The sequence below is a fragment of the Aedes albopictus genome, chromosome 2 (assembly GCF_035046485.1).
Source record: "Aedes albopictus strain Foshan chromosome 2, AalbF5, whole genome shotgun sequence".
NCBI lineage: Eukaryota > Metazoa > Arthropoda > Insecta > Diptera > Culicidae > Aedes > Aedes albopictus.
Genome location: NC_085137.1, coordinates 373,656,107 through 373,681,246, shown reverse-complemented (window position 1 = coordinate 373,681,246; position 25,140 = coordinate 373,656,107). Strand labels below are relative to the sequence as shown.

General features: G+C 41.3%; 2 protein-coding genes across 2 annotated transcripts; one reads left to right on the top strand and one right to left on the bottom strand.

The window, feature by feature from the left end:
• Window positions 1-13,008: 13,008 nt before the first annotated feature.
• Window positions 13,009-13,807, bottom strand: LOC109423354 (uncharacterized). Its single transcript, XM_019698322.3, has 3 exons — window positions 13,521-13,807; window positions 13,319-13,441; window positions 13,009-13,224 (listed from the first exon to the last, which is right to left on the bottom strand). Exons 1-3 carry the CDS (start codon window positions 13,643-13,645, stop codon window positions 13,089-13,091), a joined length of 384 nt encoding a protein of 127 aa, XP_019553867.2. The 5' UTR covers window positions 13,646-13,807; the 3' UTR covers window positions 13,009-13,088.
• A 9,221-nt stretch (window positions 13,808-23,028) lies between these two features.
• On the top strand, window positions 23,029-24,127 carry LOC109401534 (cilia- and flagella-associated protein 20). The gene is made up of 2 exons (XM_019674108.3): window positions 23,029-23,399; window positions 23,466-24,127. Exons 1-2 carry the CDS (start codon window positions 23,124-23,126, stop codon window positions 24,063-24,065), a joined length of 876 nt encoding a protein of 291 aa, XP_019529653.2. The 5' UTR covers window positions 23,029-23,123; the 3' UTR covers window positions 24,066-24,127.
• Window positions 24,128-25,140: the final 1,013 nt, after the last annotated feature.

Here is a 25,140-nt window from a genome sequence, read left to right as displayed (position 1 = left end):
GTGTTGGCTACAAAGAAAGTATTTTTACTCCAACGCCGAGTGTATAGTAGAGCACTATCTTTGTCGGTCTTGGGCGATGTTCCTTTAGTTTCCCCGAACGTGTAGGGATCGTAGATCTTCTTCAACAGCGTACAGCCAGCGAGGTCGCGGACGCCCATAGTCGCCTACCTCTATCGGGTTCTCTGCTGAATATTGTTTTCGCTGTTCTTTCTTCCGGCATTCGCACTACATGACCAGCCCATTGAAGTTTGCCGTACTTTATACGCTTCACAATATTCGCATCTTCGTACACTTGGTACAACTCGTGATTCATGCGCCTGCGCCACACTCCATTTTCTTGTTTCCCACCGAGAATTGTCCGCAGCACTTTGCGCTCAAAAACTCCAAAAGCTTTTCGGTCTACCTCCTTTAACGTCCACGATTCGTGACCGTAGAGGACAACTGGAAGAATCATCGTCTTATACAGAGCGAATTTTGTTTGCGTGTACTTCGCTATCATGTACTTCGTCTTGGTGAAGTTAATTTTCAATCCTATCCTCGCTGTCTCTCTCATCAGAGGAGCATGAGCTTCCTCCGCTGCCCTACGATCGATGCCGATGAGATCAATATCGTCCACAAAACCGAGGAGCATGTGCGATCGTGTGATGATAGAGCCATTCCTCTGCACGCCTGACCTCCTAATCGTTCCTTCGAGTGCAATGTTGAACAATAAATTTGAAAGAGCATCCCCCTGCTTCAATCCATCCAAGGTCACAAACGACGTAGACACTTCGTCCGCTATCCGGATACTAGATTTTGATCCATCCAGCGTTGAATCCGAATCCGATTTTTTAAGCAATCATATTGTAACCGTTTGTAAATTGAGCTAAAGAAAAGCCGTAAACGCAGTGGCTTTAGCGCCACTCTCTGTGTTGAGAGACCACTGGTCGTGTTTTAATAAAGTTGCCCGACTTTTGCCATTAGAAGCATGAGAGCTATTCTCTAGGGATTTGCAACGGTTTCTAACGCATACGTATTAAGATGGCCACGAAATCAAATGAAATATACGGGAGCAGACGCACCGAACCAACGTGAAACGTGCTCTGAGTGAACGTAAAATCGAAGCGAACGTAACGAAAAGAATCACCTTGGCGGACTTAATTACCACAGGGCTCTTGGCGTATGAAATGAATATAAAAGGTAGAGTTATGCTGAATTCATTGGTGTATATTACTTCATTGTCTTTTCAACATTGGTTTTTGTGTAAGTGTGTGTGTTGTAAAGTGTGTTATGGCCATACGGATGAACATACCTGCGCAGGGGTCTTTATGCTGCTGGGCGGCTATCGGTTCGTCAACCGGGGGATGCACGAGTGGCGTGCGATGACCTTCACGTCGAAGCGGTGTAACGACCGCGGCCGCCACCGGGGAGGATCGATCCAAGTGGTTCACGACTATCACGCCGCCGGGCGTTCGCTATAAACTGCGGCCGAACTATAGGTGCAGGGGAGGCAGTCGGCGGACCGGAACTCTGCCTGGTCATTCGGTCAGGAATGCAGGTAGGCCGGTCAAATTCTTCTCGCCCTGTTTAGCTACCAGGGAACTGGCGGGCCAAGCGAAATCGGCACCGGATGTCCAAGCGTGGAAAATGCCAACAAGATGGCGGTCGTCTCCGAGCTTTCAGCCCGTACATAAAGCGCCCGTTGGACGCTGAGGTCCAACGTGAAAAGATTGTTAGAAATATTATACAATAAATGAATTCTTAGTAATTTACCTTTATAATTTGATTGAAAAAACACAAGAGCAGTGTGTTCGGCCCTCGGTGATATGGAACTGCGAAAACTACTTTTAGAAAATAAATTTTAAATCCAATTAGCACACGTTTCATTTTAATAAGTTTAGCTGCACTAGTTTTAATTAAATTTTAAATTACTGAAACTCTTTGTTCACCTCTACACACCTTAAAGAATTCAAAGAAAAACGTAACGTAGATCACTGGACTCACTACTTGCTCTTAGCCGACGTTAGATAAAAGTGAACAAGCCGACCAGTTATCTAAAATATCTTACCCAAAAAATATCTAGTCATCATTTTTGGCATTTACAACTACTTATTGAAAATAATTCGACGAGTCTACCACAGTATATTTCCATTTAACATTAGTGGGCCATCTACCATTAATCCTAGAAACAATTTTAGTACTAAATATTTACAGGAGCTTTCATTTAATTCATTCAACGCTTTTTATAGCAAAAGTTAGGCAAGATAGACTGATCCGATTTTTACCATTTTAAATAATGCTATAAAATTATAGCAATGTTAGAAATACTATTTTAAACGAAAAATCCGTCAACACGACTTATAAAATACTGAAACACGTTACACTTCACCAAACAGTTTTATGAAAATTTGATCAATGAGAGATTGATCAAATTTTCATAACCCTTATTATATCATATAACAAAAAAAATAAGATTAAACTGTATCCAATTGTTAAGGTTGAAAATTAAATTGCTCTGTCTTCACGCGTTATTGATCTCGAGCCTTGGCCTAGAGCTCAAATCTTTCTACAATATTGGACTGAACCAACTCACTAATAGAATCCATAACAAAGAAAAACAATAATAAATTGATAACGTAAATTCCGCATTACATTTCTTTTTACCCCATCGAATCATATCGAAAATTTGTAAAAATCAACATATGCCAACGAAGATTACCTGAAATCAACCACATCAACTTTGATATTGACTACAACATTGATTCCCTGGTATTCAGAACGTAAACAGTGAACCATAACAATATGCACCATCAGCATTTCTGCTGACAAATTCCGCAAATTATTGTTATTAAATTCATTCATACTACACCCGTCATAGACCATGCTATAAAAACATCGCATCCCACCCTCAGCATCGAGTTCAACCCTGCGCTACTTTTGACAGAGCGATGAATTGGAATGAACAAATTTGAGAGATTGACATTAGCGGAGGAAAAAAAAAACTGTCAAGCAAAGAGGATATACGTGAAAAACTTTAAGCTGGAGGAATTCTTCGAAAATATGGAGTTTAATTTGGAACATTACGGAGAGTATATCTTTGAACTATGCTTTAACGTTTTATTAACAATCTTTTTACTTTTTCAGCTGCTATATCCTACTATTTTGCCTAAAATCATCGATAATCTACGGCGTACCCCAGTGCAGAACGCGGACAAAATATGTTTATGCTACGCTACAATTTACGCATACTACTGTTATCCGTTAATGTTGTTCCTGATAAAGTGATAGTGTTTACTTGCAACGAATTCATGAATGAAATTATGTACAGTGATTCTATTTACAAATAAATGTGTGATTATGAATTCCGTTTTAGTGGAAGAAACTGTTCCGTACGTATTTTCATAGGGAAGAACCTTTAGTAAACACAGTGTTGATCGTTTCATAGCTTATTCCCCGTTTGTTTTGCTAATGCTTTTTCAGAAAGGTGGCATGGAAAATCCCTATACATTTGCCAGAATTATCCGCTAACTCGTAACTATCTCCAAGAACTTTAGTTACAACTGCCTCTGTGTACCTGGGAGCGAGTTTAGCACAGAATTGTTTACCTTTATCAGAAAGGAAGGTACTTTTCTTCAGTACTTTTTCACCTATTTCGTATTTAGGTGCTTTGGCATTCGACCTAAGGTTGTAATATTTTGCCTGCTTTTGGTACGCATTTTGAAGGTTTTTTCGCACCTGAGAAAAAAGGACTTCTCGTTCCGTTGTTGAGATTGTATGTTGGGTTTCGTCAGTTTTGTCGAGAGCTTCATACTCCCGCCCATCGGATATGATATTCCGTCCGAACGTGAGGAAATAGGGCGTATATTTAGTGGACTCATGGGTGGAGTTTCTAATGGCATTAGCTATGCTTTGTATATTATCTGCCCATGTTTTATGGTTCGAATTAATCGTTGCTCTTATAGCTGTCGTGATGACTCTATTGACTCTTTCAGAGTTGTTCACCTGCGGGTGGTAGCTCGGCGTAAGCCAGTGCTTTACCCCATAGTGAGCTAGCAGATTTTTGAACAACTTAGAGGTAAATTGGCTACCATTATCCGTTAGAATTGTTTGCGGTACACCAAATAGCAAGAATATCGATTGCTCTAGAAATTTAGCCAGCGAGCAGGCAGTTGCTTGCTTAAAAGGCTGTACTAGTACAAATTTTGTAAAGACATCCGTCACGACAAGCAAACAAGTGCTTTGTGATTTGCCGGACGGTGGGAATGGTCCTAAATAATCCAATGTTAGGAACTGCCAAGGATGAGTACAGTCCTGTTTCTGTGAACCCATCGGAGGAACGTTATTCACATTGGTACTTTTTGAAGTCTTGCATGCCATGCATGCTTTACAAAACTGTCTAGTGTCCGCTGCCATTCTCGGCCAAAAAAACTTTTCCTTTAGCTTTGCAATTGTCTTATCGTATCCGAGGTGAGCCGACTCATGGGCCGCCTTTATAATTGGCACTCTTTCTTGCCTTGGGGGATAATATTTCCATTGAAAACGTTTGTCTTCAACCTTTGACGAATTTTGAACCAACTTATAAACGTTGTTGTTTAATATTTTAAATTCTGGGTATTTTGAAGGATTGTCTGAAACGTTTCTGCGCAATTCTGCATACTCATCGTCAACTGCCTGAACTATTTCAATCCTGGACAAGCAATCGGCTAACACGTTCTCTTTACCTTTCCTATACTGAATGCTGAAGTCATAGGATTGCAGCTTCAAGGCCCACCGTAACAGTCTTGAGTTTCCGTTGGCTGCCGTGATAGAAAAGAGCCAAGTTATGCTCTTTGCGTCTGTTATCACTGTGAATATGGTGCCTTCAACATAATGTCGAAAATTTTCGATAGCGAGTACTACTGCCAGGCATTCTTTTTCAGTCGCAGCGTATTTGCGCTGCGTACTAGAAAGTTTCTTACTAAAATACGCTATAATCCTTTTGCCTTCCGGATGCTCTTGTAAGAGTGCTGCCCCGACTGCAAGCTGCGATGCATCGGTTTCAATAATGAATGGCAAATCATAACGTGGGTTGGCCAAAACGGGGGAAGAAGTGAGCACTGATTTTAATTCATCAAGTGATTGTTCAGCTTCACTAGTCCATTTAAATCGTTTCGTTTTCTTAAGCAAATCTGTGATAGGCGTTGTGATGTGGCTATAATTTTTAATGAATTTTTGATAGAACCCTATCAATCCCATAAGCCGTCGAATGTCACGGATGGTCTTAGGACGCGGATAATTAAGTATCGGTTCTAACTTGCTGCCGTCAATGGCTAAACCGTTTTCGGTTAGTAAGTACCCTAGATACTTCACCTGCCGTCTACAAAACCGGCTTTTTTGTACGGAAATAGTGAGACCCGCTTCAGCTAACCGTTTGGCTATTTCTTTGAGAAGGCGCACATGTTCGGCCAAGGTTTCGGTCGCCACCACAATGTCATCTAGGTAGATGAACACGTATGGTTCGAGATCAAACCCAATAGCTTTATTCATTAGTCTGCTCATGGTGAATGGAGCATTTTTAAGTCCGAATGGGACGACTTTAAACCGAAACAGCCCCTTCGGTGTTCTGAACGCTGTGTAGTTCCTTGAGCTCTCTTTTAACGGAACCTGAAAGTATGCGTCTTTTAAATCTATAATACTAAAAAATTTCGCTTTCTGTAGCCGGTGAAATATTTCGTTCATATTTCGCATAGGATATGCGTCTTTCTTAGTAATTGAATTAATTTTTCTAGAGTCTAGGCATACTCGAATATTGCCGTTTGATTTTTTAACCGGCACCAACGGGCTCGCATATTCGCTAGTGCATTCCTCAATCACATCGAGTTTTTCATAACGTTCCAGTTCCTTTTCAATATTTTGCCACACAGTAGGTGAATATTTGTACATAGGTAAATCGCGCATCTTGGCACCCTCAATGATTTCAATTTCATGTTCGATTAAGTTTGTCCTTCCTAAATTGTGTTCGCTAGTCCATTGGAAACATTTAAGGGCATCTGTCAGCAGTTCCCTTTCTTGAGCCGATAACTCGTGTTCCGTTTCAATTGATTCAATTTCTATTTGTGGATCACTGGGCAGCTCCAGAGATGGCAAGTCTAATGAATCATCCAGCTCTGGTTCTGCTTTATGAATTAGACCGGTTTCCGTTTCCGTTAGCTCCAACGAACATATTTTAAAGCAAATTTCTGATTCAACATCTGCAGGATGTGAACCATCACTAACAGTGACAAAATTGCTCATAGGTAGACCGTTGCTGTCGAGTAAATCAACATCGGTTACTCTGTCGTCATTCTTCATCATTGGCCTAATCTCGAAGGCATTCCAGAAGTCCATACCCAATATTAGAGATTTGGACAACTGTGGTACAACTATAGTTGGTATTACTTTGGTGACCCCTGCAAAAGTGTACGGAATGTTGGCGTATCCAAGGCATTCATGCTCCGTGTTATCAGCGGTACTAACTACCACATTCGCATTAAACAGCTTCAGGCCGTGTTTACGAAGAATTTTGGTTGAATTCAGCACGCTTATGCTAGCGCCCGAGTCGAGTAAGGCGATAAAGTCGGTATTCAAAATAGAAACACGTATGCGTGGGCAAACGTTGGGATCAACCTTAATGTGCAAAGTTTCTTGATATTTTACAAATCGATTAGAGTTGTCTGATTCCGGAACCGCTTTTATGATGGGCGAGATGGACGGGTTCCTTGAAGTGCATCCCGCATTTAGTTTAACGACTGGTTTGACTGAAATGAGGGGTTTTGAGCCACAGGTGTGGTTTGCGGATGATTGCGCTCACATGTTCGAGTCGTTCGACCGATATTTCCACAAGCGTAACAAAAAATCAGTTTCGTTTCCTGACAGGCTCTCCAATGATGGCCTGTTTTCTGACAGTTCCAACATTTTACCAATGCAGGATCTGAATTTGTTTGTACTGGCATTTTGTTAGTAGAAGTCTGCCTTTGTGGTATGCTCTGAGTTTCCTTCGATATTTTCAGCTTTCTTTGAAGTGCGTTGACAGCATATTCTTCAATTGAAGAATACTCACTGTCGGAATTGCTTTGTGCCTCTATGTTATGCACCTCATTACGCACTGCGTGGCCAGTTCGAAATAAACTGAGATCGTTTGCATCAATTCTATGATTCAGCTCAAGTAAATCTTCCAAATTTCGTACCCTTGTAGTTGCCAATTTTGACCTGTAATGGGGCCTCATATTTTCCCAAACTATTTCAAAGATAGTTCGAGAGGAATGAGGACGTTTCAGACATTGATTAAGTTTCTCCACTTCTGTAACGAACGCCACGAAAGTTTCCCCTCTTTTTTGCCTCAGTTCCCTTAATTGACTACGAATCCCACGATCACGGTTCGGGTTGCCGAATCGAAACCGTATCTCGCTCTCGAATTTATCCCAGGTGGAGCAGTGGTCCTCTCTGGTGAACCACCAGTCACTTGCCTCCCCTTTTAGTTTGTAGTGGATCTTATCCAAAAGCTCCCCTTGTCCTACTCTCTCGTGTTTAGCCAGCTTTTTAACCCTACTCAAAAAATCTTCTATCTGCATAGATCTAGCATCCCCGCTAAACGTTATATCCCAATTTTCAACCCTAGAACGTTGGCTACCGTAATAGTCATTGCGATAACCTCTGCCTCGCCTTGGAGGAGATGCTGTTCTATGGGAGTGCCTATCTCTATTCCGTCTCCTTTCATCGTCATCACCCGTGCTACTTTCATTGATTGAACTAGACAGTGTTCTACCTCTTGATCTTCCATGCGCTCTGTGTCTATTCCTATTGCGTTCCTTTCTAACAAATTCATCATTGTCCGTGTCTGAGTGCTCAGTTGTAGAACAATACGTACTACTTCTGTGACTTTTTTGTCTATTGTTATCGTTCGAACGCCGATCATGTTTGTGTCTTGCCTCTTTCTCATTGTGCTGCTTCTGTTCATCTTGTGCCTCCTTTGACAATGCTTGATTTCGTTGGTTTTTATCTTTATATTTCTCCTTTTCCTCTCTCTTATCAACATGCCTTTCCGATCCCCAACCTGATTCTCTCTCTTTATGTCTTTTCTTGTCTTTGCTCTCTGTCCTCGTCCAACAATCTTTACGTGTCTGTGCTATAGCATTTGGGTCCGGATTTCTCCAAGACTGTTTCAAAGCTTTTGCTCCATCACCTAGATCTAGATCCGTCTCATCATTTGATTGCTCCGGGTCATAAGTTACTCTCTGTCTATACGCGCGAAGGAATTCTTCTATCTGTTTGCAGTATTCGTCTTTTATTAATTCTTCTTCATCGTTGACTGCTACAGCTGACGAAAATCTAATCAAATAATGTCTAATCCGGGAAACAATCGCGTAGTCAAACCCTTGTCTCAACGTTTGTCTTAACTTTTTCAGCACTCCATCCAAACCCTTAATTTCCTCTCTTATTGATAATCCTGTGATGAAACGTTTAGGTTCTTTACGCTCTGCTTTATAGGCGTATCTTAATGCCCTTTTCCTGTCTTCAAGTTTCGCATCAATGTCGACTTGAACACCTCTCAGTGCGATATCAAAATTTAATTCATCTTCCTGCAGATGATCTGCATTAGGCAGGATGTAGAATCGAACCATTTTTATGCTAATCAATATGGTATTTCTCACTCTTGTCGATACTAGTATTTCTTTACAATTTTATCCAATTCAAACAACAAATTACAATTCAGTAAAGGCAAAAATAAAACAAAATAATGAATCCAAAATATATAGAAAAATAATACGAAAAAATGATAACTATCTTAATAATTACCAAAAAAAAAATCAAAATAATAAAGAGAAAAAAATAAAATAAAAATAATAAAAATCAAAATATTAAAGAGGAAAAAAAATAATAGTAGAATAAACAATAAATAAAGTAATCAACAAATATGAAAAAAATGGAAAGTTCAAATCAAATTAAAAAAAAATGTTTTATGTTGTAACAAAGAGTTCAATTTTTAACAAAATTATCTTGAAAACAGTCTAACTCCAAATACTGTAAACTAGTTAAAAAAAAGAAAAAAAACTTAAAACTAAAAAAAATGTTCAAAAAATTATAAAAAAATATGGCGAAGAAAAAAAATTCTGTGTAATATAAAGAAAGTAATGCGAAACAATAAACACTAATTGTAATATTTTAAATTCAGTTTAGTTCAGTTGTTTTTGGATACAGTTCAGTGAAAAAAAAACGAAAAATAATAAAAAGCAAATTAAATTCAAAACTAACAATTGGATCTTATTTGACGTTGGGCGCCAATGTAACCGTTTGTAAATTGAGCTAAAGAAAAGCCGTAAACGCAGTGGCTTTAGCGCCACTCTCTGTGTTGAGAGACCACTGGTCGTGTTTTAATAAAGTTGCCCGACTTTTGCCATTAGAAGCATGAGAGCTATTCTCTAGGGATTTGCAACGGTTTCTAACGCATACGTATTAAGATGGCCACGAAATCAAATGAAATATACGGGAGCAGACGCACCGAACCAACGTGAAACGTGCTCTGAGTGAACGTAAAATCGAAGCGAACGTAACGAAAAGAATCACCTTGGCGGACTTAATTACCACAGGGCTCTTGGCGTATGAAATGAATATAAAAGGTAGAGTTATGCTGAATTCATTGGTGTATATTACTTCATTGTCTTTTCAACATTGGTTTTTGTGTAAGTGTGTGTGTTGTAAAGTGTGTTATGGCCATACGGATGAACATACCTGCGCAGGGGTCTTTATGCTGCTGGGCGGCTATCGGTTCGTCAACCGGGGGATGCACGAGTGGCGTGCGATGACCTTCACGTCGAAGCGGTGTAACGACCGCGGCCGCCACCGGGGAGGATCGATCCAAGTGGTTCACGACTATCACGCCGCCGGGCGTTCGCTATAAACTGCGGCCGAACTATAGGTGCAGGGGAGGCAGTCGGCGGACCGGAACTCTGCCTGGTCATTCGGTCAGGAATGCAGGTAGGCCGGTCAAATTCTTCTCGCCCTGTTTAGCTACCAGGGAACTGGCGGGCCAAGCGAAATCGGCACCGGATGTCCAAGCGTGGAAAATGCCAACAAGATGGCGGTCGTCTCCGAGCTTTCAGCCCGTACATAAAGCGCCCGTTGGACGCTGAGGTCCAACGTGAAAAGATTGTTAGAAATATTATACAATAAATGAATTCTTAGTAATTTACCTTTATAATTTGATTGAAAAAACACAAGAGCAGTGTGTTCGGCCCTCGGTGATATGGAACTGCGAAAACTACTTTTAGAAAATAAATTTTAAATCCAATTAGCACACGTTTCACTTTAATAAGTTTAGCTGCACTAGTTTTAATTAAATTTTAAATTACTGAAACTCTTTGTTCACCTCTACACACCTTAAAGAATTCAAAGAAAAACGTAACGTAGATCACTGGACTCACTACTTGCTCTTAGCCGACGTTAGATAAAAGTGAACAAGCCGACCAGTTATCTAAAATATCTTACCCAAAAAATATCTAGTCATCATTTTTGGCATTTACAACTACTTATTGAAAATAATTCGACGAGTCTACCACAGTATATTTCCATTTAACATTAGTGGGCCATCTACCATTAATCCTAGAAACAATTTTAGTACTAAATATTTACAGGAGCTTTCATTTAATTCATTCAACGCTTTTTATAGCAAAAGTTAGGCAAGATAGACTGATCCGATTTTTACCATTTTAAATAATGCTATAAAATTATAGCAATGTTAGAAATACTATTTTAAACGAAAAATCCGTCAACACGACTTATAAAATACTGAAACCCGTTACAATATGATAAATTTTATATATATAAATTAACAATTAAATAAACGACTTATGCAAAATATTTCGTTTTACCAAATCAAATTTAATACATTTAAGCATTTTACAAATGTTAGTAAGTAAACTTGTATGCAACTTATGAAGGGTAACTTGTATGGGACATGTCGTACCTAACATAAATCGCTTAAATCTGTCAAATTTGATTTGGTAAAACGAAATATTTTGCATGAGTCGTTAATTAAGATATTAGTTGACAAATTTACCCTTTTATAGAATAAAAAAAATCTATGTTTAATGACTTGCAATCAAAAAGTCAAAAATCGCATATTTTGCCCTATAAATTGAGGTAGAGCTCAAAAGTATGACGTGCTGGAGCAAATCTGAGCCTGGAATAGGATTCAGCGGCCCGAGACACATAAGTTTGCTCTTGAGACAGACCAATAGTTAATTTTTGTTACGCTGTGTTATCATACGCGATATTTCAGACAGCGATCCGCTGATGGCACAGTTAGTCCTATGGGGGTGTCCATAAACCACGTGATCACTCTCCTCCCCGACCTCCGCACGTGGTCTTTCGTTCATACAAAAAAAATTGTATAGAACGTGGTCTATGGCCGAAATCACCCCATCCCCCCACCATTACCACGTGGTTTATGGATGGCCCCTGTACTGCTGGAGTCCTCTACATTCGGTTAGGATATTGTCGTCGCGGTTGAAACCCGAAGATTCCCCACATACGACAATCGAATTTTCTCAAAATCCATACGTGCAACCTAACGTCGGACGTAGTGCGCTGGACAGCGGACCTGGTCCTCTATACAGCGCACTGTGCCCGACACACGGTCACCGATTTTCAACTGCACGAACAATATGCTGCACCGTCACTTAGTATCCACAATATCGCCCCCTTAATGTTAGAACTAGGTAACTCGTAAAATGACTGGTAAAACTTATCCTGCTATAAATCGAACTCTTTGTTGATCTTAAAAGATGAATTAGTATGTGTTTTGTAGTTTCATGTGTCCCATCTACAAAAAGAGCGACAAGTTGGATTGCGGGTACTACCGCGCGATCACACTACTGAGCGCTGCCTACAAGATACTCTCTCAAATTTTATGCCGCCGTCTATCACCGATTGCAAGAGAGTTCGTGGGGCAATATCAGGCTGGATTTATGGGTGAACGCGCTACAACGGACCAGATGTTCGCCATCCGCCAGGTGTTGCAGAAATGCCGCGAATACAACGTGCCCACACATCACTTGTTCATCGATTTCAAATCGGCGTATGATACAATCGATCGAGAACAGCTATGGCAGATTAACACGAATACGGATTTCCGGATAAACTGATACGGTTGATCAAGGCGGCGATGGATCGAGTGATGTGCGTAGTTCGAGTATCAGGGACACTCTCGAGTCCCTTCGAATCTCGCAGAGGATTACGGCAAGGTGATGGTCTTTCGTGCTTGCTGTTCAACATTGCTTTAGAGGGTGTAATAAGGAGAGCGGGAATAAACACGAGTGGGACGATTTTCACGAAGTCCGTTCAGCTGCTTGGTTTCGCTGATGATATTGATATTATTGCTCGTAAAATTGAAACGATGGCGGAGACGTACATCCGACTAAAGAGTGAAGCCAGACGAATCGGATTACTCATTAATGTGTCGGAATCACCGCGCCCGCCACCCCGAATTTATATCGACGGTGATGAAATCGAGGCGGTTGAAGAATTCGTGTGCTTGGGCTCACTGGTGACCGCCGACAACGACACCAGCAGAGAAATTCATAGGCGCATTGTGGCAGAAATTGTTCTTACTTTGGACGGGACTTGGAGAAGGCAAATGAACCACGAGCTGCATCAACTACTGAGAGAACCAACCATCGTTCATACCGTGAAAATCGGGAGGCTACGGTGGGCGGGTCACGTCATCAGGATGTCGGATAGCAACCCGACTAAAATGGTTCTCGAGAGTCAGCCACCCGGTACAAGAAGACGTGGTGCGCAGCGAGCTAGGTGGGTCGACCAAGTGGAGGACGATCTGCGGACCCTACGCAGAGTGCGGAACTGGAGACAAACAGCCATGGACCGAGTGGAATGGAGGCGGCTACTATGTACAGCAGAGGCCACCCCGGCCTTAGCCTGATCGGTAAGTAAGTAATGGAGACACATGGTAGCTCGTTAAAGAACAAAGTCGAAAACTCGATAGAAGTGAAAGCTACAAATAGAAACTTCGTACACTATATTCACTACAAGGTTTATAGATTTATTACAACAAATTTACAATTCCATTACTTCCGCTAATACACAGGAGCATTCATTATATCATGTAGACGACGGGTCTGTTTGTCCGGGAGGCGAAAAAACTTATCCAGTACGTACTCAATTTCCTTCCGGGTGTGTAGCGGTGGCCACAATGTCGTGATGGCAAAATGTCTAAAAATATATTTTAGTATCCAGAGCAACAACGTGTTAATTAATCAATTCGATTCCGATGTAGTTTTTGCTCTCCATTTGAGCTCGCGCTAACCTGTGGAAACGCATCGAGTCGTAAGCTGAATTCTGCATTAGCTCCAACATTTTCAACTCGTATTCAAACTGCTTGTCGTAGCGCAGTTTGTCCTGGTGGTAACGCTGGCGGCACACAACGGGACTTGGAGAAGAGCGGGGATAGGATTACCATTTACATATATTTGAATGAATCGAGTTATCAATGGTTGCGGTTTACTTACTAGGTGACCTTGAATTTGGAATAATTGGGATAAATGCTGTCGTTGGAGATTTTCGACCGGGATGCTGTTGCAAACTGAACCGATTTGCGATTCGCGGCACTTGCACGCTTCTTTCTTCCAACCATGGCGAATGTTTGCGCGTTAATGACGGGCAAGCGTTCCTGTCTGGCCAATTTCGTCGTTATCGATTTCACCCACTAAACTACTGATTTTGGGTGGAAGGTACCGAACCAGGTCCTCGTGCGATCGATGGAAACAAAAAACAACGATGGTTCGTTGTCTAGGATACGACTGCATTTCTTTAATTATGTAGTTTATGCGTCAATTGTTGATGTAGGTCAGTGACGATAACTGATTTAATGATACCAGATATTAATATGGTGATGCAACTACATCCTAATGACGCTACCAAAAGTAGCTCCAGATGTGTTCATGAAGCATAAGGCCTATCTAGGCGAGGGTACCTATGTTTTTTGGTACATTAGTGTAGTATATGCGTCAATTGTTGATGTGGATCAGGGATGATAACAGATTTAATGATACTAGATATTGCACATTTCCCACCCCATTTATGTGCGGGATCGTGGATAAAACTGCAATTTGACATCGAATCGTGTCGATGTCTTCCACATACTTATTCCTTTCAAGATCCTGAATAAATAAGCAGATGACACTGACACGATTCGATGCGAAATCTCAGTGTTATCCACAATTCCACATTTATGCTAACTGCGAAAGGGGTCCAGTGTGGTGGTAAATGCGCAATATTTGGTGATACGGCCACATCCAAATGACGCTACCAAAAGTAGTTCTTGATCATTAGCTCTGTATTTATGTGTTCATAAAAATGAGGCTGAGACGATACATAAAAACTTTTGAATTAATTGTTGGAAAATTCTCAAGAAATTGAAGTCATTTTTAAAAGCAAAGCAAAATACGAAATTATGAAATGGGAAATATAATTTAAAGTAGTTTTTAAAGCAAACCAATTCCTATTTCAAAACTCATGTTTCCCCATATTTGTCAGATTTTCATAAGTCTCTTCGTTTTATCGATATTAATACATTTGCATCCGTCCCTCTCTCATAATATAATAATTTCCTGCCGCCTTTTAATTTAATCTGTCGCATACATCTGGTCTGCTCAGAATATGCTGCCATTGCACTATAAATACGCTCGTTTGACAGCACGTGAAACAATCCCGCTCTTTATCCAATAAACTTGCGTTGCTTTGCGTTGCCCTTCCAGCAGCGGCAGGTTTGTTTATTCACAACATAATTCCCAAAACCAAACAAATATTAAAATGTACGGATCATGCACATTGCTCTGCGATACGTTATGTTTGAGTTGCATTAGATAGTTCAGGGTGAAGGAGAACTATGGTTCAACAAACTGAGGAGGTTCCGTAAAACGAAGTAACTATACATACTACCCACATGAGAGTTGCTCATCAACGGACAAACATCTTACGAGAATAATGTAAAAACTATGTTTTCTGATGTAAAATCCATTGAAAATTTTAATAGCAATACGCAAAGCATAGCAACAGCCAGAGCTCTCATTTTTTACAATGCCTTGATCTGAGAAAACGATCAAAATGAACCAACCGAGTGTCCCATGAAGGACGGTCCGCGATTTCGGCATTGCTGCAAGAGGTATTTATGTAGGATGAGAATCAATGACGCAGCCGATAGTACTGTCGGATTTGTGGAACGGAAATTGTGCCGTGAACCGAAATATCTCGAGATTAATACGGGAGCATAATGATGGATAGACGTTAGGTAGTTGAAAAGTGGAAGCAGCAATTCGATAAGCACCAGATCGTTGCAGCTAAAGTAAACATGGAGGACCAATGCATTGCAATGGAACAGAGGAAACGGCTACGTCCAGTAAGCAGAGGATGGCAAGAAATGACTCCAACACTGAGAAAAGCTTTATAATTAACATGCCATCCGCTAGCTCATGAGTAACTTGTCAGCTTGTGAGCATCAAGATAGGCCCAGCAATATTGGTCTCCTGTCTGCACCACTAGTATCATACAGTTACCAGAGAAGTGGAAAAAAGAATTGATCATTGATCATTTACAAAGTGCTACCCCAGATCATCTTTCGTCGTCTGTTATCAGAAGCAAACGAGCTCATGGTTTGTGGGGCTTAGTTCAAGACGTCAGCGGATTTCAGGTGGTGAGTTCAAACTTTATTCGTACCTTATACAGCGAGAGATCCATCACTAGCCACGGCTAGGTATTTTAGATATTTTCGCGTCTTCTATATCGCGGGTACTCGGTAAGGGTCCGCTATGATGACGATATCTATAGAAACTGTCTACTACATATGAGGGCTTCGTGGTCGCCGAAGTAAACGGGGTCTTCTTCTGTAGCTGTTATACACCTCCGCGTTCGTCGATCGAGCAGTTTACGCAGATGCTGGAGTGTATGACAACCGCGTTGACCATGGGTGACGGCCGGTGGTTATAGTGGGTGACTTCAATGTTTTACGAACCAGCGTCAGATTCTGCTCGAGGCACTGGCTACGCTAGATGTCGACCTGTGATCAGAACGAATACGAGACGAGACGATTTCGATGTTACTTTTCGTAGTCCTGGCCCAACAAGTGCAGGGGGTGGCCAAAATGTTTGGGATAGGCAACTTCTTTTTCTCTCACAAAAAAGTTCAACAAGCTGTAACTTTTCAGAGAGTGCACAAAAATTCTCAAATTTTGACTGTTTATCAACCTATTTACATGTGCATCATTAGTACAAATTTGAGCTCGATAAGTTAATCTTTCCCTAAACAAGAACCGTTCTCGTAAAACACATTTTTTAGACAACTTATTTTTGAACTGTCATATCTCGGAAACCAGTAAACCAAATTGAATGGTTGAGGAACGAAGTGCTGCAGACGAGAGCAAGGAGGGACGACCGCACGTGGCGTGAATAAGTTGTGGGCGTGCAAAGGCCCCGATCGGAGCAAGCTCTGCAGGAAGTGCGGAGCAGAAAGACGTATCCCTGATAAAAAAATGTCATAAAAATACGATAAATTTTATTGTTACAACACCATTTTTTCGAAACTTATTCACCATTAAACGTATTGTAATTTGCACAGCACACCCACCATCACCCCTATTGTTCTATACCATTCGGCGAATGGTAAATGCCACTTTTACAATAAAAAAAGGTTGTCGTTATGTATCTTAACCATACAATTTTAAGAAAATTTTCATACATTTTTCCGCGAGAAATAATAGAATGTATTGTGTTTTTATGAGACATTTTTAGGGCAATTTTCAAAAGAAAATAAGGCATCCTAATGTTTTTTCATTGTTCTTACAATACAAGTACAATTCATCAAATGGCGTCAAATGAATCGTTGTTACATTTAAAATACAATAATATTTGTTGCTATTTGTAAGCAGTTTTCGCTTTTGAAAATCCATAGAATTTATATTTCCCAATTACATTTATATCCAGCATTTACGAGCACTAACGACCGCTTGAATGATATGCACATTTTATTTGATTTATAATAAGAATCATACACTCTAATGTCTGTCTGGTATATATTGCTTGGCTGCTGTTGATGAGATCTATCATCAATCTTTTCAAATAACTATCGAATATCACAAGTCAGACCTCATGTCATATGATCTATACCATAAATCGTTCACAATGAATTAACTACATCGGATGTTTTCCTACTCTCCGCATCAACCAATGTGGCGCTAGTTTCTTTGCGCGAAAAATCGCTAAAACTAAATCGCAAAAATATTGTATGGCGAATAGCATCTAAAGGCAAATTTATCGAAGTGGAATACATTATTCGAAAAAAATTTTGGTAGTGGTTGTGCACAATGGTGACTACTATTAAGCCTACCAAATATTTTTTCAGTAAAAGCTTTCTGTCTCAAATAATTCAAGTTTAGATGCTTTTCACCATACACAATAAAATGGATTTACTCCTGCTGATCAACTGTGGGTGTGCGCCAAGCGGGTAGTTCATTCATGTGGCCCTTAGTACCTGTAAATGCTGAAGAAAAATGTTACCGAGAAATATGAATTCTATAGTTTTTCAAAGGCGAAATCTGTTTACATAACAACACATATTATTGCATGTTCATTTTAACATCGGTTCAATTGACCCCAATAAACTAATTGTATTTGTATTGTTATCAATGGTAGTTTTCTATTTATTAGATTCCTTTAATTTATTTGGGAACAATATGAATATCATTGTTTGTCTTTTTTTCTTTGTCGTAACGTCCTCACTTGGGTAAAACTTTTCAGCTAGTTTTCTATAAGTACTTCCTCAGTTATTAATTGAGAGCTTCCTCTGCCAACACGGTTTGCCGTCTGTCAGTCGTTGCATAACGCTAAATAACATTCGATAACCGAGACATCTACTGTACTTAAATTTAAAACGAAACCTAAAAAAATATGTCAAGTGATTTTGTATTTGATTATACAGTGTAGAATAATATGATCCAAGCAACAATAATATTTATTGTTATTTATTTGTTACGAATTGTTTTTAAGTGTAATGGAGAAATAAACTCTTTTTTGATAAAAAAGGCCATGAGAACTTTGCAGGCACTTTTCCAACTGTATAAAAACAACTAAAATTAATTTTTACTTATAGTAACTTTAAATTACTAAAGAACTATTGAAAAACAATCGAATCAATTAGTCACTGATAAATCTAATGTTCAGTTATTGTACGAACTATATGGGCTTGATTTCTATTGTAAAAAGTAACAATATATCTACTGTGCGTTTTATTGTGAACAATAAAACCACTCATATGTTAATAATATTTACCATGTAATGAATGGCCATTTTTTATCCGGGATCGCCAGGGAGTGCAACTCGACACCAAAATGCCTGATTTGCACGGAGAAAACTGAACGTGGATGTCGCGAACGTAGGTGGAAAAATGACCTGCAGCAGGAACGGTGCAAAGTCCATTATTGACGTGACCCTCTGGACCTTACCTTACCAATCAGGCTAAGGCCGGGGTGGCCTCTGCTGTACATAGTAGCCTCCTCCATTCCACTCGGTCCATGGCAGTTTGTCTCCAGTTCCGCACTCTGCGTAGGGTCCGCAGATCGTCCTCCACTTGGTCGACCCACCTAGCTCGCTGCGCTCCACGTCTTCTTGTACCGGTCGGATGACTCTCGAGAACCATTTTAGTCGGGTTGCTATCCGACATCCTGATGACGTGACCCGCCCACCGTAGCCTCCCGATTTTCGCGGTATGGACGATGGTTGGTTCTCTCAGCAGCTGATGCAGCTCGTGGTTCATTCGCCTTCTCCAAGTCCCGTCTTCCATCTGCACTCCGCTGTAGTAATACGCACCACCTTCCGTTCGAAAATTCCAAGGGCGCGTTGGTCCTCTGCACGTAGGGTCCATGTTTCGTGCCCATAGAGGACGACCGGTCTAATCAACGTTTTGTAGATAGTTAACTTCGTGTTACGGCGAACTTTATTCGATCGTAGAGTTCTGCGGAATCCAAAGTAAGAACGATTTCCTGCCACAATGCGACTCTGAATTTCTCTGCTGGTGTCGTTGTCGGCGGTTCCCAGTGAGCCCAAATACACGAATTCTTCAACCGCCTCGATTTCATCACCGTCGATATGAATTCGGGGTGGCGGGCGCGGTGATTCCTCCCTGGAGCCCTTTGCCATAATGTACTTTGTCTTCGACACATTAATGACTAATCCGATTCGCCTGGCTTCACTCTTTAGTCGGATGTACGTTTCCGCCATCGTCTCAAATTTACGAGCAATAATATCAATATCATCAGCGAAACCAAGCAGCTGAACGGACTTCGTGAAAATCGTACCATTCGTGTGAATCCCCGCTCTCCTTATTACACCTTCTAACGCAATGTTGAACAGCAAGCACGAAAGACCATCACCTTGCCGTAACCCTCTGCGAGATTCGAAGGGACTCTGGAGCCCGGGTCTAAATCCTAGCTGAGACTGGAGGGTCGACGATGGGTGCACGCACAGTGACCATGGTGGAATATGGAGGAAGGAGGACACAGCTGAATCGAGGATGGCTGACCTCGTGCTTCTATGGGGCAGCATTTATCGAGAGGCTGCTTACGACCTGTGAAGATCTAGTCGGATCTCTAAGACGTAAGTGCGACGCCGCAATGGCGCTCGCTACCCAGAAATGGACAGAAACCGGTACACTGGTGGTGCCCAGAAATCGCGGAGCTCGGAGCATACTGTCAAAGAGCTAGGAGGAGGATGCGAGAGCTCGTACCGATAAGGGTAGAGTGGAAAGAGGTGAGACCTACTGGTCGGCTAAACTGGCGCTGAACAAAGAGATTAAGACACGAAAACGACACCCTTGGGAGATGCATACAGAGTAATCATGGCCAAAACGAAGGAAACGTCAGCACCACCGGAACGCTCACCCGAGATGCTGCAGAGGATCGTGGATATCGTTCTCACGTCACGATATAAGACCATGGGCTGCCAACCACTCCCCCCCTATGGATATGAAGATGTTCCTGGACAGAGGCAAATTTTCAGAGAGGTGAAAAAGGCAAATATTGGTTCTATTGCCCAAACACGGGAAGCCACGCGGCGACCCGTAGGCCTACAGACCTATCTGCCTTCTGGAAACTGTTGGAACGGATCATTCTGTCGAGGCTGATGGTCTATACCGAGAAACCAGATGACTCTGGGCTCTCGGATAACCAGTTTGGCTTCCGGAAAGGTCGATCGACGGTGGACGCTATAAAGGCCGTAACCGAAACGGCCAAGATAGCGCTCCAAAGAAAGTCTATGCCGGATACTGGAGAGCTACTTCCAGAACAGGGTGCTACTCTATGACAGTGAGGAGGGCGAAAAGAGGTACAATATCACCACGGGAGTACCACAAGGATCAATCTTGGGCCCGGTACTATGGAACGTGGCGAACGATGGCGTAAAAAGGATTACACTTCCACCGGGCGTAAAGCTGGTCGGCTTTGCCGATGACATCACCCTCGTGATATACGGCGAGTCGATAGAGGTAGTAGAACTGCATGGCCATCAGGCTTAACCGAAACGTGGAGCGGTTCGAGAGTACCCACAGATTGATGGGCCTTGGGGTCATCAGCGCATTCCGTACGGTGTCAAAGAACGCGGTATGGAGCCATTCATTAATTACATAAGGATTTATGGGGGAAGATGGGATTTGAGAAATTTTACGCGTTAGCATTGGCATTAGCATTAGCATTGAGCGAGTCGCATAAATTCGTAGGTGGTACAGTCCTAGACCGCTGTTATGAGGGTTGCCGAACCAAAGCACAAAGATTTGGAATTAATCTCTGACTCTTAGACAAGTCTGACGCAATCCTCCAATGGTCGAGCACTGTCCTGACCACGTCCTTGTGACTGCTGAGTGCTGAGGGATGGGAAAGGATCAAGGAAAGGATGGTTAATTTTGGACACCTATGAAAAATATAGACAGCTCTACGAAATAAATGGCCAGCCTCTATGTGTGCTAGCGGGTATGATGCGGGTATGATGTATGAGTAACAATTCCATCGCTGATAGGTTTTGTTTGATTTTTATTAATGTTTTATTACAGCAATAATTAAAACTCACAGTTTTATGACTGCTTTTATGAAAACCATTAATAAAATGTTTTATAGTATACTTGAAGATATCCATAAAGACAGATTTTAAGAGTAAACAAAACTTTCCGATATGTAAACCTTCTGGCAATCATTATTACCGCAATAAAACTGTTAAAACTCTCAACAGATGGCGATCCGTTCGATTAGTAACGACATCTGTTGGTGGAAAAGCAGAAACTACTACACTGCTAGGTTTATTGCGGTCATCATAAAAGTAAACTTGCTTTCGTTTTATTTTCGCTGATTATGGTCGTCGCCATATTGAAGAATTAGCTTACGTGAATGAAAAATGGTTAATTTTGCTTAAATTAGCAATGAATTGGTAGTTTGCAACCATTTTCATAACATGCTCACATAAATAAACTCTCTCCGCCGAGTTTTCTTGTGATTCGGGATAGTTTTACTAAATTCACAAATTGATTTATTTCATTCCAAGATGATAATATTCACTATTTCCGAAGCGCATTAATTTTATGATTCTGCAACCCCAATATTCACGGTAAATTTGAATGCGCATATGCCTACCAGCACAATAACTACTAAAATACTACTTTGAAATAATCGCTTTCTACTTACGAATGATGTATCCTCCTGAACTTTACGTGCCATCAAAGAAGCTTCTCTGCAACTTGAGCTGTCATAGTTTTTGTTGAAAAAAAAAACCAACAACAATCGAGAATGGGAAATATTTCAACTAGGTTTTAAAACGGGTTTATTGCTACTCTTAATGCGGTTTGAAAAACGTCTCCGAGAGTGGTCCACTTAGTCAGAAAATACTCTTAAAGAGGTTATCAAGAGGTTTTGATGTATGATTCAGTTTTATTGCGAGATTTATAAAATTGGTCATGGAGATCTCTTGTAGAGCGGAACAAAACTAAAAATGTTACTTGGGATGTAATGGAGGAAGACGAGGAGTGCTTCGAGAGAAGCAATACAAGAGACGCGAGACGGATTACCAGAACATCGTCGATGTTGAAATTAAAGAGAGATCAGGATTCCTCCAGCAAGGGTATATGGTGGATACACAGGCTCATTCCGACTCCGAGCATGTCCAAGTGGACAAGCAGGCCCCATGGCGAGGTAAACTTTCACTTGACACAAATTCTGCCAGGCCATGGGTGCTTTAGGTGGTATCTGCACAGATTCGAACACGTACCTTCGGTTGCCACGTAGATTATGCCTCTAAGAGAGCCTTTAAAGCATAGTGGCACTGTCCCGGACGATGTCCAATAGCTTTGTGGTGTATGCCAGGAAGCGCAAGCTTTCGGCTTGTGTTGCCTCATCCATACTGAGGTATGGTACTCCGTGGTACACCCTTTCGTCTTGAATATCATTCTATGTATACATTCTAGCAAAATCGCGTTTGAAAAATCCTAATTAATTTCAGTTTTAAAAAATGCCAAATGAATGCCCCTTCCTCTCCAAGAAAGTAAATAAGAGAGTAAAAATGTTATTTTCACGAAATTCTGATCGAAAGCAATTGAAAATTTAGAACTTAGTTGAAAAGTGTTAAACCGTGTAAATAATTGCTCAGCCATGTGCTCGACTTAATTCTTAGCTATTGCTAATTTGGAGAAAATTTTCCACTTTACGGAAGATTGAAAAGCTACCGCAGCTGTCAGACTGATGATTTTCACCAATGTATCATCAATCAGTCCAAGGATACCTTGGATCGAGCCTTGGATACGACGCCGATGATCATTGTTTGTTGTTGCTTTTCAGAACATTTCACTTCGCAAGCATGCTTTGATTTGACCAAACTTTTCAATGATACGATCATTTTCATGGCTGCGGTAGGACTTTGACAGCTGCGGTAGAACTCGGCGGCTACCGCAAAGTGGAAATTTTTCTAAAAATCCGCAATAAATTCTCCTAAAATGATCAGTTTTCGGTGGTAGTAGTAGGCCACCAGTTTACTATCATCAGTTTCAGCTTTTTTATTAGGCACGCGACAACATCTGCCTGATAAATAATGTTTCGAAACACGTATCAGCGGGGATTCCTGACAGTATTCAGTAGCAGTGGAAGTAAACCTTTGGAGATCTGGGACATAGTCACGAAAAATGGCCACGCCAAACGGGTTACCGATGAAGAACTCAAGCTTATGTCTTTTGAGCTAATGGGCGCCAATGTGGCCACCACGTACATGGTAGCCCCAAAATGCCCCTGCCCATCCCTGGGCGTTAAGTTGCCATTTCTAGTTTTGCTGGTGAAGAACCTCAAGAAGTTCTTCTCTTTCGAAATTCAGGTAAAAGTGTTAGTTGTCATGTTTTGGGAGTTATTGTAGATCATACCTTTCGCTCCTCCCACATAGATACTGGACGATCGTAACTTGCTGCGACGATTCCGAGCATCAAACTACCAGAGTGCAACACGTGTGGACAACTTTTGTACTGTGATGCCACTGGCTCTCACTCCCGGATGGAATCAAATTCAGTTCAATCTGGCTGACTTTACGCGCCGTGCGTATGGGACCAACTACATCGAAACGGTACGCATACAAATCCACGCAAATGTGCGCATAAAGCGGGTCTACTTTTGCGACCGACTCTATCCGGACGATGAACTGCCACCGCAGCTCCGCTTGCACCCTCCGCTGAGGCCAACCAGAATCACGGGCTATACGAAGTCGAGCGGCAAAAAGCCGGCGGAAGCAATTGAAACGGCTCGCCCTAGTACGCCGGTAACGGCAACAGAAGCACCTGCTGCCAGTGAGTCAGCCCCCCGAAGAAGTACCATGCGTCCGGCTGTGGAGACCACTGTTGAGATTCCCGCAGAGACGGTGGTGTTTGAAAGCGATGATGGTCCACCTCCTGAAGGTGAAGGTTCACCTGTACTTCCTGAAGAATTTGAGGACCAAGTTCCTGACATTGCTCCTGTGATGTCAGCTCCGGAAATCGCCGTTCAATATTAAGTTAGACTTTTTAGGTAATTATTGATTGCATTGAATAGAATCAGATCAAAATTTACTAGTAAGACATTGATGTTCAATTCATTTGCGGCTTGATGTCAGTCACATATTTCGAATGCGGCAGCATTTTCAGAGCAATGCACTGTATAACGAGGGTGCATGGGACATATTATATTTAAATACCTTTTTTGTCAAGTATTTCTAACATGTTGTGTGGATGAACTGATGGTCTCAAATGGAAGATATCTTGCCTCTGGAGCCGGCCTTCTGAAGGTCCTACCAAAACGTCTTGGATCGACTAGGAATCGAATGTGTCACTTAGCATGGTCTTGTAGAATACCCCCATGCGTTTACCGCATCGCCAGTATGGGCCCTTGCTAAATATGTATGAACGGTACATATAAACTCAATTCAATTCAAAATACGTCATGAAGCAACATTGCACAGTTTGTTTTTTCCTTTATAAACTAATTGAAGGCTATTTTATTAGAGCATATGAATTTTCTATGGTAATTTGGTTGAGTATATAGCAGGATTTCCATAATATTTGATTAAATTTCACTAAGCCATCTTTGGTTTTATGATAATCAATTATTTATACATGACAAACTATGACCATCATTTTACTATACATGTAAGATACCCATGTGAACTGTCAAATCAAACACCAATCTATCTCGAGAATCTCAAATTTATCTAATGGCAAGGTTAGTAGCACGGCCGCTCTCAGAGCCACCCTCTCGCTCTAATCGGAAAACTGGATATTTTTCCTGATAAGACCTCATTAACATCGCCGCATCTTAGTGTCAGTTTGTAATGCACCAACACCAATTGCCTGAAGTTATAAAGTTCTAACATTCATTAGTCAGAGTGCGAGAGCTACTACGCGAGAGCATCGAATGAGATGCATATTAACTTAAACACAATACACCACAATCTTTGGATAAAATTTCCACATGGGGGAGCGATTTCTCGCAGCTAGCAAACAACAACCACACACGGATACGAACACGGCAGATGTTCGGTTAGCTGGTGGTGGCTGGCGTGCTTAGCTCACCAGTCCAGTTGGCCGTCGCGT